Here is a 14,275-nt window from a genome sequence, read left to right as displayed (position 1 = left end):
AACTGCGAGGATCATAGCTTACTTGATTTCATACCCGCAGTTCATTTATGATCCATTTCATACATCATTTCATCGTTAATACAAAAATTCTTGCAATGAAGCATTTGATGCACCCTGCCAGAAGAGCCTTTCTTAAGGTGGGCAGCTCTTTGCCAAACTGTTTCTATGGACCCCTTCAAATAATCATTTCTCGAGTCCCCTTTACTCTACAATTATCCTTTTATCCAATCCAATTATCCAGTTCACAACAAGGTTCAGAAAACCACAACCTATTGTAATAGAAAGAATCAGTGAAAAGACAGAAACACCATTTAATTCAGTTCCTTTCAGCCATACGACACTTCCATCTGCCTATCCCATTTTTTAATCTTGCAAAGAAAGATGTAAAGAAGGTCAAGGAACTTGGAGCTGAAAATGTGTTACTCTACAATTATGCTTTTTGCCAAGTGTGTTCTATTGAACATTTCTTTGTCTGGTTTGACTCACAACCACATTTGGTAAATCATGTGTCCAAAACAGAAAATGCCTGAAAACTCAGCGAGTTAACTATGTTTTTCACAAATTTTTAATGCAATAGTATCAGAACATTCTAACAAAATCTGTAGCATGTATTTTAAAAAAAGTTAGTTCTTAAGAAAAGTATGATGTCATAAGGCCTTCCTTTGACAAACTTTTCAAAATATCAGTTTCATTTTTTGTCCAAACAGAAATTCCATGCTACAGTTTTCGAAAAATGATGGGATGGTCCCATCCGGTGAAAAAAACCTGTTCATTTGGTTTCCCGGGAGTTTTTACATGTTTTTCACCTAAACGCACGGCAGAGAACTGGGATTAGTTGCGCGTACGCCTTCTGATTGAAGTGATGTCAGACTGCCGTTGAAAAAGTTAATTCAAGGAATTTTTTGTAGGGATCTTGACTAAAAAGCCCGTGGGGGGACTCCCATATAAATAGGGGAGGGATGTTCATCCTCTCGCTTAGGGGTGTAAAATCTCCCGTTTGGTGTTCTGGGCAAAATGCAATCATATGTAGCCATGAAGGTCTCCTTTAGGGTTGTGCGCGAAGAAATCATTTAAAGTTTATATTTACACTTCTATATTTCTTCACGTAGGTGAAAGTATTAGATGATAATGTCCTTGCCATAACTAAAAGTCGCTGTATTTTTTATTTCTCTGTGTTTTAACAAGGTCTCTTCTAGGGGTAAAAAAAGCCTGGGCCACACCCAGATTGGTCTCCATTTAAAATTTCCAATGAGCATCCCTCCCCTTTTTATATGGGAATCCCTCTCCCCATATGGGAATCCCTCTCCCCTATGCTGTAAAGCCCCCTAGAACCGATGTGAAGGGGAAAATTAAACAGGCCGACAGGCCAAAACAAAGAGCCACCCCATGTCGAGAGAGACTGAAACCTAGTTTACATTTTTGAAACAAGATGGCGGTTTGTTCAATCTTTTCATCTAATCACTTGGACATTTGTTGTGTTTTCCTTTCCTTTCCTTTCCTTTTCCTTTCACATCTTCATGTCGTCAAGTACTTAAGGACGTTGTAAGACCAAACGGGTAAGTTGTTGAATCTTTGAAAGTAGGGTCTGACAAAAAATGTTATTGGAAAAGGATCTCGCGAGTCCTTGAGTGTATGTGCTAACTCCTTTAAACTATTTTATTCGTACGTGAAACTTCCCCCTGAATTTATTAAGTGGTGAGAGCACTCGCCTCCCACCAATGGCCCTGGTTCGATTCCCATATGTGGGTTGAGTTTGGTGGTTCTCTACTCTGCACCGAGTTTTCTCCGGGTACTCCGGTTTCCCCTCTCCTCAAAAACCAACATTTCACTTGATTTACGTTCACTGCTAATTTCAGTTTACAGTGTCCCCAATTAGTGCTCTCGAGCACTAGAACGACTAGACACTTGAATAAAGTTCCTTTCGAAGAAAGCTAAGATATGGCGTATGCTTGAAAAAAGAATATTATCTGTGCGAGGAAAAGCTGAGCGGAGACTGTTGAATTGGATATGATCAGTCTGAATGCGTCAGTTATTTAACATCTGCTCCGGGGGTATTAAAACACGTCGAGGGAACAGGGAGGTTAATGGTGTTATCCACTGAGGTGTTAAAAATGTCTCTGAAGCCAATGTTTTTTTTATATCTCATTCCTACAAAAATTATCAGACTTTACCTTTCCTGCAGTCTCACTGAAACTTGGTTGGACAAAAAAAAAATGTTGTACCTGTAATAATAAATTATTTGAATACTTAAAGGATGGCTGCTGGTGTTGCATGGAAACCGTTTGTGGCAGGCTTTCCAGTTGCTAGTGCCATTCATCCTTCAGTGACTGTCCCACGTCTTGGGTTGTCAACTTCACAATCTGGAGCAGTCCCGAGGCCTCTTCCCATGAACCAACTCCATTTTAACTTAGGAAAGTCTGGAACAACGGTAGAGCAGCTCACAACAAGGTTCAGAAAACCACAACCTATTGTAATAGAAAGAATCAGTGAAAAGACAGAAACACCATTTAATTCAGTTCCTTTCAGCCATACGACACTTCCATCTGCCTATCCCGTTTTGCCGTCAGTTTCATCTTCTTTATCAAGCGACAGGCTTGCCCTTGCTGTTCATCTTGCAAAGAAAGATGTAAAGAAGGTCAAGGAACTTGGGGCTGAGAGTGTGTTAGTTCCACCAGATGATGATGCTCAACACAAGGTTACTTCAGCAAAGGGAAAGGGGTCGCTTGGAAAGAAATTGAAAACGAAGAGTGGTAAATCAAAATCACTAGATGTTCTCCCAGAAGATACTGTTACTCTTCGTCAAAGGGTACATCATGCAGTAAAAAGACAAGAGGCATCAGCCAAAAGGCAACATGAAATGCATTTTTACCCTGCGCAGAGGGAGGACGATGGCTATGAATCGGACAGGGAGAGAAAACAGGCCTCTGAAATACGAAAACTCCGCAAAGAACTGCATCGGTACATGAGGCAGATGGAGGAATTAAAGAATGAACGACCAGAGGTCGTGAGAAAGAAAGATAAAAGACTAAAAAGGAGAAGAGACGGGGAGGTAAGGTTGTCAGATGAGGAGGTGGATCATCGGCAGGTGACGAGAGCTGACGAGCAGGCTGCAAGATCTGCCAGGATGTTGTACATGCTGCAAAGACAGGTACAGAGGAACTGAGTTGTCACCGTAGTAGCATCTGATGGAAGATTTGTTATCTATAAATTGACATTTTTGTCAACTACCTAAGTTCATATTTGTCTCCTCAATTTTCAATCTTTACAATAGATACAGGAGATTGAGGATGAGCTGAACAAGACAGGCAGAGGAATAAGGCACACTAAGAAGGTATAAATTAAAATTAATTGAATTTTGTTAGGGGTGACGAATGGTAAAATCTGAGACTCGCTGAGACGCTGAGACCCTTGTTTGCAAATCCGAGACCAAGACCAAAACAAACAAGACTCCACACCAAAATAAATGCAAGATGAATGAGACGTCAAGACTTACAGTGCGACGCACCTTACAGTGGCCACCAAACAAAGATTTTACAAATTGTCAGCCAATCAGGATGTGTGAATTTGATTGACAATCACACGTCCTTGCAAAGTTCGCACAGTTGTAAGTTGAACATCGTTGCATGGGTTGTTGAGTTGGCGTATTTATACGTAATTGTCAAATGTGAAAGTTTGTTGGGTGGCCATTTTAAGGCGCGTTGCACTGTAATTCGCAAAGACTGTCGATATTTCGAGATTGGATTAAAAGTTTGCGAGTGCCAGGATTTTGGAGGATCTTGCCACCTCTCCTGTTGGCGATTTTTCATTCTAGTTTGAATGATGACCAGCGGGATACTTTGTCCATTTAGAACCTGGATAAACGGCCCAGCTCTCAAAGAGTTCTACGTTTGAATTCTGCCAAGGAATCTGATTTTTCAGTTGTCTTCTTAAATTGTGACAAAGCAGTAAGCAGGGTTTGAGCTAGGATTTGATCACTGGGGGACAGTTTGTCCCCTTTGCTAAAATTGGGGGGGACATTTTCATTTTTAGGGGGACGTCCATGGCTTGTGATTGACCATTGTTCTCTAAAAATACGACGCTGTGATGGTGTTGCTGAGTGGATCCCCCATAGTTTCTTAATTAACAGCATCCACGTGTTCTTTACAGTCGTTGTGTCTTCGGAGAGTTGAGGTTTTAAAATTTGTACACCTTTTTCCGATGCAAAGAGGTTTGTTTTCCGACAAAAATAGCAGAACATCGCCTCCTTTTCGTAGCCCAACTACGTGTGATCTTGCAACCAAGTTTTCTGGAAAGATCGTGGTTTCGTTTGAGCTTCATCTGTTTCTTCCTCATTAAAACACTGTTCTTCTTTTGTTTCTTTTTTTCTCTGATCAATCTGGCTTCGATTTGAGGCAAAAAAGCTATCTATTGTACGAATACGTTTTCTTTGTGTTTTTAATCCCAGATGCATGCGTGCATCATGCTTGGTTGAACATCAGTAGAGTGACTGAAAAGTGACTTAGTTTAAAATGAACGTAAAACGCACGAAAATATTCCTCCCACGGTCTGTGTTTCACCTTGTAATTTTTGCACTAAACTGTATCTCTTCTTGTGTGCTTCCTTCTGAGGTTTCCCCCAAATTTTGAAGGGGACAAATTGTCCTCTTGGCCGTTTTTTAAAGGGACAATTTCAACATCAGTGCGGGATTGGCGCAATGGCGCGGCCTGGCTCAAACCCTGAGTAAGCAGCACCTCACTTCTGCAAACAACCTACTATTAGACTAATTATAAATGAGCCGAATGACGTAAAACCCGCAAGGCAAAAAAAAATTCTAGTGTCCTGTTATCCCATTATTTTCTACACTTCTATGTGGAAATTAAAGGCTGTTTATGGCTGGAAATTTGGCTGTTATGTGGAAGGGGGTGAGTAAGAGTTTGACCCTATTGTCGGCAAGTTTCATGACGATGACCCTAAGAAAATAAAGACGGTGCCTACTGTTATTGTGCATACATTCTGCGCATCTCGAGATACTCGTATTTTATCGGTTCAAAACTATTCGGAGAAGCAGAACTTAGCAAGTGCTCTTGGTATCCAAAAAGAAAATTGGGGGTAACCTGGCATTTTGCAGAGATAATTAGTGTTCAATTTGGCAAAGAACGCCATATATTGCTTTGTATTTGAAAGCTCTTTACAAATATTGTTGATTAAAAAATTAATTATCTTCAAAAAATGTGAGGCTACCCCCTATTTCAATAATACTTGTTAAGATCTGCTTTTCCCGCATATTCCGTATACCGCGCAAAAATGCCATTGAATTAGTAAGCACTGTCGTTAAGCAAGGACAATGACTGCAACTATGAGAACGCCACAAAACAATATAATAATATTGGTTTCATTAGCAAAAACAATAGCTTTGCACGCCCCGCCCAGCGTTGCACATTTTGATACATTTCCTCACCGTTTCCATCCCGACAACCACGTTAATTCATCAAATTCGAGTTTATGTGGAGGATGTGAGCATCTGATGATGAATTTTCAATTTTCTCTCCAAACATCCTCACCACTCTTAACAATTTTGTTTCTGTAATGTTGATACAAACTAATTCCATGCCGAATGACTTGGAATAATCACGAAATTATTACATTAATTAATGGAAAGTAATATTTTTGGATAACGTTCTCGCAGCTGTTGTCGTGGTCCTTGCTTAAGCTCCCTAAAAACTCCAGTTAAAACCACCATCCATCCAAGTTTCTTATCTTGCATTATGACATCTTACCAAATTTGATATCATTGTTATGTCATTGAAATCACCATCCTTTTAGAGCCAGACCTTAAGCCGCTTGGCGGCAGCTCACAGAGGAGCAGTACGAGCGTTACAGACCTTTATCAGTCATGCACCACTTCAGCCAAATATCAGCCATGGCCTGCCACCAATGTACCAGGAGCTGTCCACCCTTATTAGACAACTCTCACTCTTAGCTGCGCAACTGCACATTGGTGGGGAAGATCTTGATGAGCTAAAGAAGATTGAGGACCAAGAGAAGAAGGTGAAAGCTAATAAAACTTATTATAATTATTTATTTGCTGATTGAGTATGAATACATACAATAGGACATAGGTTCCCTACGAGGTTAACCACCAGGATACACCACAGAAGACAGACCACAACACCGGGAACTACAATCTTTGTCTTCAGTATTGATATTGTGAACTCATGGAAGATCGTTATGTTAAACTGGGGACATTTGACAATATTCCAAGCCAAAGATCACTGCAGTTTATTTAAATGAGCAGTGGTGAAGAAGTAGAAAAAATTCGGGTTTGGAGAGAACTGGAAGCCATGACCAAGAGATTTTGCCACACCTTGCCCTACCACTGATCTTTTAACTCTTAGAGGATAACTACAGCTGTAAATAAATACAAACTTGCAATTGACAAGCTCCCAGATGGCTTAAGGAGCTTAAGATTTTATGACTGCGACGGTGACAACAACAACGGCACAAAACAATGATATAATTGGTTAAGAGAGCACAAATAATCGTACGGCATGTGCAGCACAGATTTTAGGATGGATTCGTGTGGTACTGAGTCTGCATAAGGACGAAGTGAAATCACCAAGTTTGAGGGTTTGATGACAACGTGAGCATGCAACAGAAAATCTTTCATTCTCTATTTTCACTTAAATAGTAACTGCTCATACCAATTTATTTTTAGGATATGTCGCCCAAATTGTAAGAAGTGCATGAGATAGAATAACCTCGAAAGACCTATGATAAAGAAAAGTGATATTTTGAGGTGACATTTTCTTTGAAGTCGCCGTTGTATATCTTAAGGTCCCTTATAACTTGGTGATGGGGCAGTGTCCAGTGTGATCAGTCAGACATGGGTCCAAGTTCCGTCATGCCTGGATTCTTTGCAAGCTTCTACTTGACAACGGAAAAACTTAAAAGTTGTTTTGTGAACTGCCGTCAACTTTTGTGTAGAAGATTGTTTCTGAAATGTTCTAATATTGTTTTAAAGTGGTAACTGCTGACCTAGGGTATTCTGTGCATTTTTGTATTCTAAACAAGCAAGGCTTTGCAAGTGAGTTAAATGTGCAGTCAAGCCTTAGTAACAATAATAATTAATGTGTAGTTGTAAAAAACACTTAAAGCAATGAAGGTGGTTATTTCAGTCACATTGAGTTGGAAAAGCTGTTTGTGACTTTGTAGGTAAACATGCTTTTTTGGCATATGTGAGAAAACTGCTTACAACTTCAGTGTTTGAAACAATTTTTTTTAAATGGCAAAATAGTATTGGACAGGTAGTAAAAAGGTAGTAGTAAGATTTAAGATATCTGGTAACAACAATATTGGAAACTATGTTCAAGTTGAATTCTCTTTATACTATTGACTACCTTTAAGTTAATAAAAGCTGGCAGCTTGGTCCAAATTGTTTCATTGGTGTTGCATCACTAAAAACAAGTGTTTTACAACCAGATTAAAAGTGAAGAGCAGCATGTTTTAGCAGATGAAGAAGGAGAGAAACCAAGTGCATTTATTCAAGAAGTAGCAGACAGAATGCCTCAAGACACCAAGAAAATACTAACTCCTATAAAACAAGGTTAGAACTACAGTCAAACCTGACAGTGTATAGTCCTTATTCATAAATGGCGGCCAATTTATAATTCTTTTGTCGAAGTGCAAATTAGCCTACCAAGCCTCGATACCATACAGTGAATTGAAAAGAATTCTTGCTCTAAAATGAGGCTTGGTAGGCTAATTTGCACGTGGACAAAAGAATTATAAATGTGAACACCATTTATGAATAAGGTCTATACAACAGCCACCCTAGGGACTTCAGGAACTGGCTGCTTAAATTGCATTCGTGATTTTTTACTGTACTTCAGAAAATTGCAAACACCTGGAAAGCATTAAAATTAACAGCAGAGTTATTAAACTCTGTTAACAGCTTTCACAAGGCGGCTGCCTAAAGGTTGCCAGGTTGCCTGGGGTGCGTTATTTGCAAGTGTGGGTGACCAAATTTCTGAATGAGTAGCCCACACAGGTGCCTAACTTATCACAAGGTGATTCATCCTCACTTTCAATTAATTAATTCTGGGCTCTTGAAAAAATGGCTACTAACTTTTAATGTTGGAAGCCGAAAGGGCTCCGGAAAAAGTTTCTTAGGCATCAACCTTGTTACAAGCTGTGTGCATGGTAATTTTCTTTATAGTGGTGATGGATCACAGTTTGAACACAATAATCTTATAAAATACTGTATAAAATGACGTGTGGCTTAGTTTTCGTTCAAGGGTGGCCACTTAATACAGGTAAAAATAACAACGAAAGGCAAACATAGGACTGCTACAGGGTGACCAGGGCCACTTAATAGAGGTGACTACCTAACACAGGTAGCAAATATAGCGTTTGTATGAGCAAAAAATCAGGACTTTGAAAACTGGCCGCTTAATACAGGGCTGTTATATACAGGTTCGACTGTACCATGAATAGCTTCCTTTCCAACTTCAATGGTCTTCAAAAAGTTTTCTTGATTGCCACAGATTTATTTCTTTTATCTTGAAACCCAATCTCTCCTGATTTGTCATTAGAGGTGTGCCATTTCCTGGATGTGCTGTGCTTTCATAAATTCCCAATAACAATTATTAGACTGTATATAATTACACACAATCAGGTGATCATTGAAAATTCTCTGCGCTGATTGGTTTCCGTTGAGGTGATAATTACGGGAGGATGGCACAGTCGGTTAGTGCACGGCCTTGGTGTAAGAGGTCCTGAGTTCGATTCCCAGATCTCACATCCTTGTTCCGACTTCTTTCCGTTCTGTGTAGCTTAAGTAGCTTTAAATACCCGTAAAAGCATAGTTAGTGGATGGTAAAAGGGAGCACTGACAGCGAGGGGGGAGTAAACTGAGCGCACTGTCGACCTCAGGTTTGTCAGTTGAATTACTGTTACCAGTTATCGACGTTAAATATGCTTGCTTTACTTTACATTACTTTTATTTTAAGTGGTTTTTCAAAATGGCCGCAAGCCGTTTTGTCAAGGTGACAGACAAAGAAATGATTATTATTGTTTTAAAGAAAATGCATATTTTTCAAATAATCACCTAGACTAAAACAATTACCGGTATTCACCTCAGGCTCAGTGAATATCTGTGCATAAAATCTTGACTTTGTCTCGGTTTTTATTCACCTTGCCTTCGGTGAATAAGTTATTGTCAACTGTAAATGAAACAGCAGGGTGTACAACTTCAACCCCTTTGATCCACTTATGGCCAGAAATGCTCTTGTGTAGATGTAGGTCCAGTTTTGGCATCCAACACCAACTGTCCCTTCAAGTCTGAGCATTTGCTTTTAATTTCTACTTCCAACAATAAGTTATGTGTTATGGTTAGTGTGATCTTCTTACGACTACAAAACTTCAGCGATAAAAATTCAAATGCGCTTTATTCTTCATTCAACTGCCTTTGACGGCCAAACTCAACCCATGCGATGAAAGCGAAAAGCGGTTATGACTAGAAAACAAACAGATACAAAACTTACTTAGTAAAATGAACTAATCGTAAACAGAAATTCGACGAAAAGATACACTTACATTTGTTAGGAGCTGGTAACTGAATTGACTGCTTGAAGCAAAGAAAGTTACAAACAAACTGCAGAAAGCGAAACTACTAGAACTGCTCACAAGCGAAAATGACTGATCGAGACAACACTAGAAATGACTAAATTAAGCCTTAAATACCTCTAAGAGAACGAATAAATTAAGCACTAAATTCCTGATTAAAAAACTGACAACTGCATTCCTAAGGGAGGAATACAACCGCGTTAATGAGCAGGCGTTTGGATCTAACAGTTAGTGTTTTAGGTTTGGGTAAATTATGCAAAAGTTAGATATTATTTAATAAGTTGAAATTTTACAGCAGTAACAAGTTCTCCAGACCCTACTCCAGAGAGAGATGCTGCACTAAAAGCTGGTCTGTCAGCATTGCTTAGAGCCAAGGACCGTCCAGTTCAGATGACGGGGGTATGTTCACCTCATATTAATTTTTGTTGAAATCTAACCCTAGCCCTTAACCTTAACAATTCAAGGGTTTAGGATTCTGTTAATACCTGAGGTGGCTTTCCATCTTATTATTTTGTATTTTTCTCTTCATTCCCATGGCCTTCTCAAGTCTCAACCAAGAAAAGGGTTATTTGATTTCTTTTGTGACAACTTGGCTTTTTATTTTATTAAATGTCATTTACTTGAACTCCCAATGTTTTTCATTTCACTTGACAAAGGAACCAGGTAGTCTTGCATAAGATGAAACTACAACCCTGTTTGATGTTTTTCTTTTTAAGGTGAAACAAGGTACCCAGCAAAAACCTGTTTTACTGCAGGCTGCAAAACCAGTCAAACCAGTTAAACAAGCCGTGCTGCTTCCTGCTGAGCTTAAGGTTTGTTCCTTATAAAGATTGAATACTGTAAATACTCTTGACCTTTTCAACTATTGTCAACATAATAAGCTTATTTTGTACCCCTCATCTCGTCCAATAGTTGAAGTTACCGGTGGGCTTAGGTCAGGCACACCTGGATTTGTCTACTCGCGTGTAATAATATTTCTCAGCTGCATGCCCCTTTTCTGTTTTCTGCCCATGGATAAAGAGCCAGTTTAATAATGAACTGGCACTGCACAAAATTCTGCTTTCAAAGTTAGTTTGTGTAACACTAGCCACTTACTGGCTTTCTGATCTTCTTGGGTAATGATCATAAACCATAGACCCTGTCTCAACCCTTGTGGTTAACAATGTGGGATGTTAAAGAACCCATACGCTGTTCATGAAGAATAATGGAATGAGTTTCTGGTCTAGTGGTCTACCTCTCACCCTCTAGCTACGTGCGGTCGCCTTGGCTGGATCAGCTTGAAGGGATTCTTAACAAATGAGACCACAAAAGCTAAAAAAAAAAAAACACGGACAGTGGGCTGGCTGTACACAAGGCTTATCCATAGGTTGGACCCAAAATAACAGTACAAAGAGAGAAATAAAAAACACTCTGGTAAATTTCTAGAAAAAAAATATCCTTACGCCACAGGTATATTTGTGATTGCTGGAAAACATGTTTGTCAATTTGATATGTTCTTTGTGTTCTTTAGTGATTTCTTTTTTTTTACCAAAGCTAAAGCGTCAAAGAACCCAGCAGACAGCCAAAAGAGTAAAGATTCAAGCGCTGGATCATGCTCACTTTGCCAAGGAGACAGTGTCCTCGATACTGAAAAAGGCCCCCTCTGGTGAAGGGCCAGATAAACCGAAGAGCCCACCCAGAACACTGGCTAGAGAGGGTCCTTGGATCCCAGAGAGGGATGTGTCTGGCTCAGAGAGACGACATAGAGAGGAATATGTCTCGCCACGAATGCTGAAGAAAGAATATGAACAACAGGTAAATGACGAAGAGGCATCTCTAACCTTCCCATGTTATAGATAATAATTATAATGAGTTTGCTGGTTTTTCTCTATTGTTCTTTCCTCATGTAGTTTGGGAGTTCCAGAAACCCAAGAGTGGCTGGTGGAATTCTCCCAACACACCGTGAACTAGTAGAAAGAGAAGTGGAAAGGTACTGGTCTTTTTAAAAACGATTTTAAATCGTTGCCTCCTCTATTTATCATCAGTATTGATCACATTTGTTGAACGTGTGTTTTTTTTTTTTCAGACAACGGTGGCTTGACGAAGAAGCTGAAAGAAGGGTAATTGGAGCATTATTATTGCCATCTTACAGCTTTTACTTTCAAGCGAAAAACTTTACTTTGATACCTCTGATTCCAGATACACGAGTTGGAAAGAATACGAAGAGTGGAGAATCTTAGACGAAGCCAAAGAAGGTGCGCTTTGGTTTTGATTTTGCTTTCATTGATTTCAATGAATCAGGAATCTCCTTTTCTGTGTTTTAATTGTATTATTTACTGGGTTTCACTCCTCAGTCCTGAGATTTTACTGTCCAGACGAGTAATCGCCGAGACAGAGGAGGCAATTCGGTCAAGACTAAAACCTCTCTTGGATCGTGCTGAGGTGTGTATGAAACAATCTGGGACAAAATTGTCAAGACATTCAAGTTAACGGCTTAATGGACTTTGCGAAACGAAATGGGAAATATGTAGGGCATGTGGTAATTCCAGGAACATCGGCATATTACGGAATGTCCCCAAAACCCAACACAGCTACCTAAAACCCGGAACATAACTTCCTTGTCCATTGAAGTAATCTTCATATTACGGCTCTCTCCCTCCCCCCCCCCCCCCCTCCACCAACCAAATAAAATGTTGAGGCATAGTTGGCTTATTTGCCCGTCTTCCGGAACAACATTGTTCCGGGCGGGGTCGGGGGAGAAAGGACGCGAGAGAGCATTCTTGGCCTTCTTTGAAGTTATGGTCCAGGCCCCAGTTGTTCAAATGATGGATAGCGCTATCCGCCAGATAAATCACTATCCACTGGATAACTCAATTGGTTTTGCTGTGGTTTATCCGCTAGATAGTGGTTTATCCGGTGGATAGCGCTATCCATCGTTTGAACAACTGGAGCCAGGAGCCTGTTTCTTGCAAGTCGCGATAACGTTTTGGGCCCGAATAGCATTACCCTTTAACATGAAACTGTTACAGTAATTCATTTCACACAATCGGAACATCCCGACTAGTGAATCCGCGTATACGCCCCAAGCGTCTTGTTCTAAATTTAAATGATTGTAAAATCACTACCGTTCGCGACCTGCAACTATTTTCGGAAAAAAAAAAAAAGAAGAAAATCACCTGGAGTTATACCGTGCTATGCCTATGGCATCCTACGGAATAAACATCCTTGCAAGTTTGAAGTGCTCACTGCATGATTGGGGTCAGGACGAGGGTCTCACAATGGCTCTCTTGATTGCGGACTCAGAAAACAATGAGCTTAAACTGGCAGTAATCATTGATTATGAAATGTTCGTTGGGAAAACTTTGGAGGTTGGAATCACCAGACGAGCCGAGATGCCATGAAAGCGTTGCATTTATGTAAAGAACGTCTGTCGAGCCATGACGCACCGCGCACCGCGCACCGCGCACCGGTAGCTCAGTTGTTTAAAGTGTCCTGTGACCAAAAAATCAATTCTTATTTATCTTTGGATTTCAAAACTATGTTAACTAAACACAAAGCGACCAAAGTTTTAACCCTTGATTTAAAAAAAGACACCTGTTTCTTTTAACTGGAATTTTCCTATTTATTGGACCGCCATTACTAACTTTAAGATCTTGAGAGAGCTGGATCGAGGAGAAAGTGACGTCAAAGGCTCACTAGTTTAAGAAATGCAATGCGTGTGTGCCCCGCAGAATTTTGGGCTTTCAGGCTTTTAAACTCGCCTTTTGCGTATATAATAAGCTGTATTCACTCGCTGAATTTTTTTGCTACTGAGCCTTTGACGTCAGTTTTCCCTGGATCCACCCTTCGGAGGTTCAGTCGGTCAGTTTTGAATGTGAGTAATGGCGGACCGTGAAATCCAAAACTTATACTCAAAGTAAACAGCCTTTGGATAAAAATCAAAGCTCAGAATTTTGCCTGGCAGGTGTTAAGCAATCACACTTTCAAAATCTGAAGGAAAAAAGGAAGTGATATTTTTTATCACAGGGACACTTTAAGCACAGGGCTGCTATGTAGGAGGTCGCGAGTTCGACTCAGGCCGGGCCAACACTCAGGGTCTTAAAATGACTTATGAAAAAGTACTGCCTTTGTAATTACACCCGCAAATGGTTAGACTTTCTGGTCTTCTCGGATAAGGACGATAAATCGTGGGGTCCGTCTGACATCGCTTGCGCTGACTCGTCCCCAGTCGTCTCTCATGATCTTATTGATTATTAACGAGGGATGCGCTGGGGCTAGTGTGGGGGGTGATTGGAAGGCGTTTTCTCCCTTCCCATCATGCCTTCGCAGCGGCTCCCTTTTTCCGCGTGAAGACTACTGGGGATGAGTCAGTCACTTGCGTGGGAACTATTTATACGAGTATAAATTCCCAGGCCAGGATAAGCCGCGGCTTGAGAAAGCCGTGAACGTAGATTTTGTGCCATTTATACGGGGTGTTCGCGTCTTATGTAAGCCGCGGCTTATTTTCTCTCGTATAAACGGCCCTATTGTTTCGCTAGGGTATGCGCGTTAGGTCCACTTCTTGCGCGCCAGGGACCTGGGGCACATGAATATTGACAAGTTTCGTTGAAAATGATGAAAATGTTGCGTGCGTTTGGCCACCCCGTTCAACACATGTCGCAACATGTTGCGAGCGTTTAGCCAGGGCTTACGA

At 40.4% G+C, this 14,275-nt stretch overlaps 1 protein-coding gene across 2 annotated transcripts in view; it reads left to right on the top strand.

Annotated features, from left to right (window-relative positions):
* Positions 1-1,418: 1,418 nt before the first annotated feature.
* The window catches only part of LOC138047386 (protein moonraker-like), a 36,118-nt gene continuing 23,261 nt past the window's right edge, over positions 1,419-14,275 (top strand). For both annotated transcript variants that reach the window (XM_068894226.1, XM_068894225.1), the window contains exons 1-12: positions 1,419-1,556; positions 2,254-3,148; positions 3,272-3,331; positions 5,803-6,027; positions 7,459-7,582; positions 9,899-10,002; positions 10,320-10,415; positions 11,137-11,397; positions 11,493-11,572; positions 11,669-11,702; positions 11,782-11,837; positions 11,937-12,024. In XM_068894226.1, coding sequence (XP_068750327.1) covers positions 2,255-3,148; positions 3,272-3,331; positions 5,803-6,027; positions 7,459-7,582; positions 9,899-10,002; positions 10,320-10,415; positions 11,137-11,397; positions 11,493-11,572; positions 11,669-11,702; positions 11,782-11,837; positions 11,937-12,024 — 2,022 coding nt within the window. In that variant the 5' untranslated portion in view covers positions 1,419-1,556; position 2,254. The remainder of the gene's footprint in view (positions 1,557-2,253; positions 3,149-3,271; positions 3,332-5,802; positions 6,028-7,458; positions 7,583-9,898; positions 10,003-10,319; positions 10,416-11,136; positions 11,398-11,492; positions 11,573-11,668; positions 11,703-11,781; positions 11,838-11,936; positions 12,025-14,275) is intronic.

The sequence above is a fragment of the Montipora capricornis genome, chromosome 4 (genome assembly GCF_036669925.1).
Source record: "Montipora capricornis isolate CH-2021 chromosome 4, ASM3666992v2, whole genome shotgun sequence".
Classification (NCBI taxonomy): domain Eukaryota; kingdom Metazoa; phylum Cnidaria; class Anthozoa; order Scleractinia; family Acroporidae; genus Montipora; species Montipora capricornis.
This window is presented reverse-complemented; position numbering and strand designations above follow the sequence as displayed.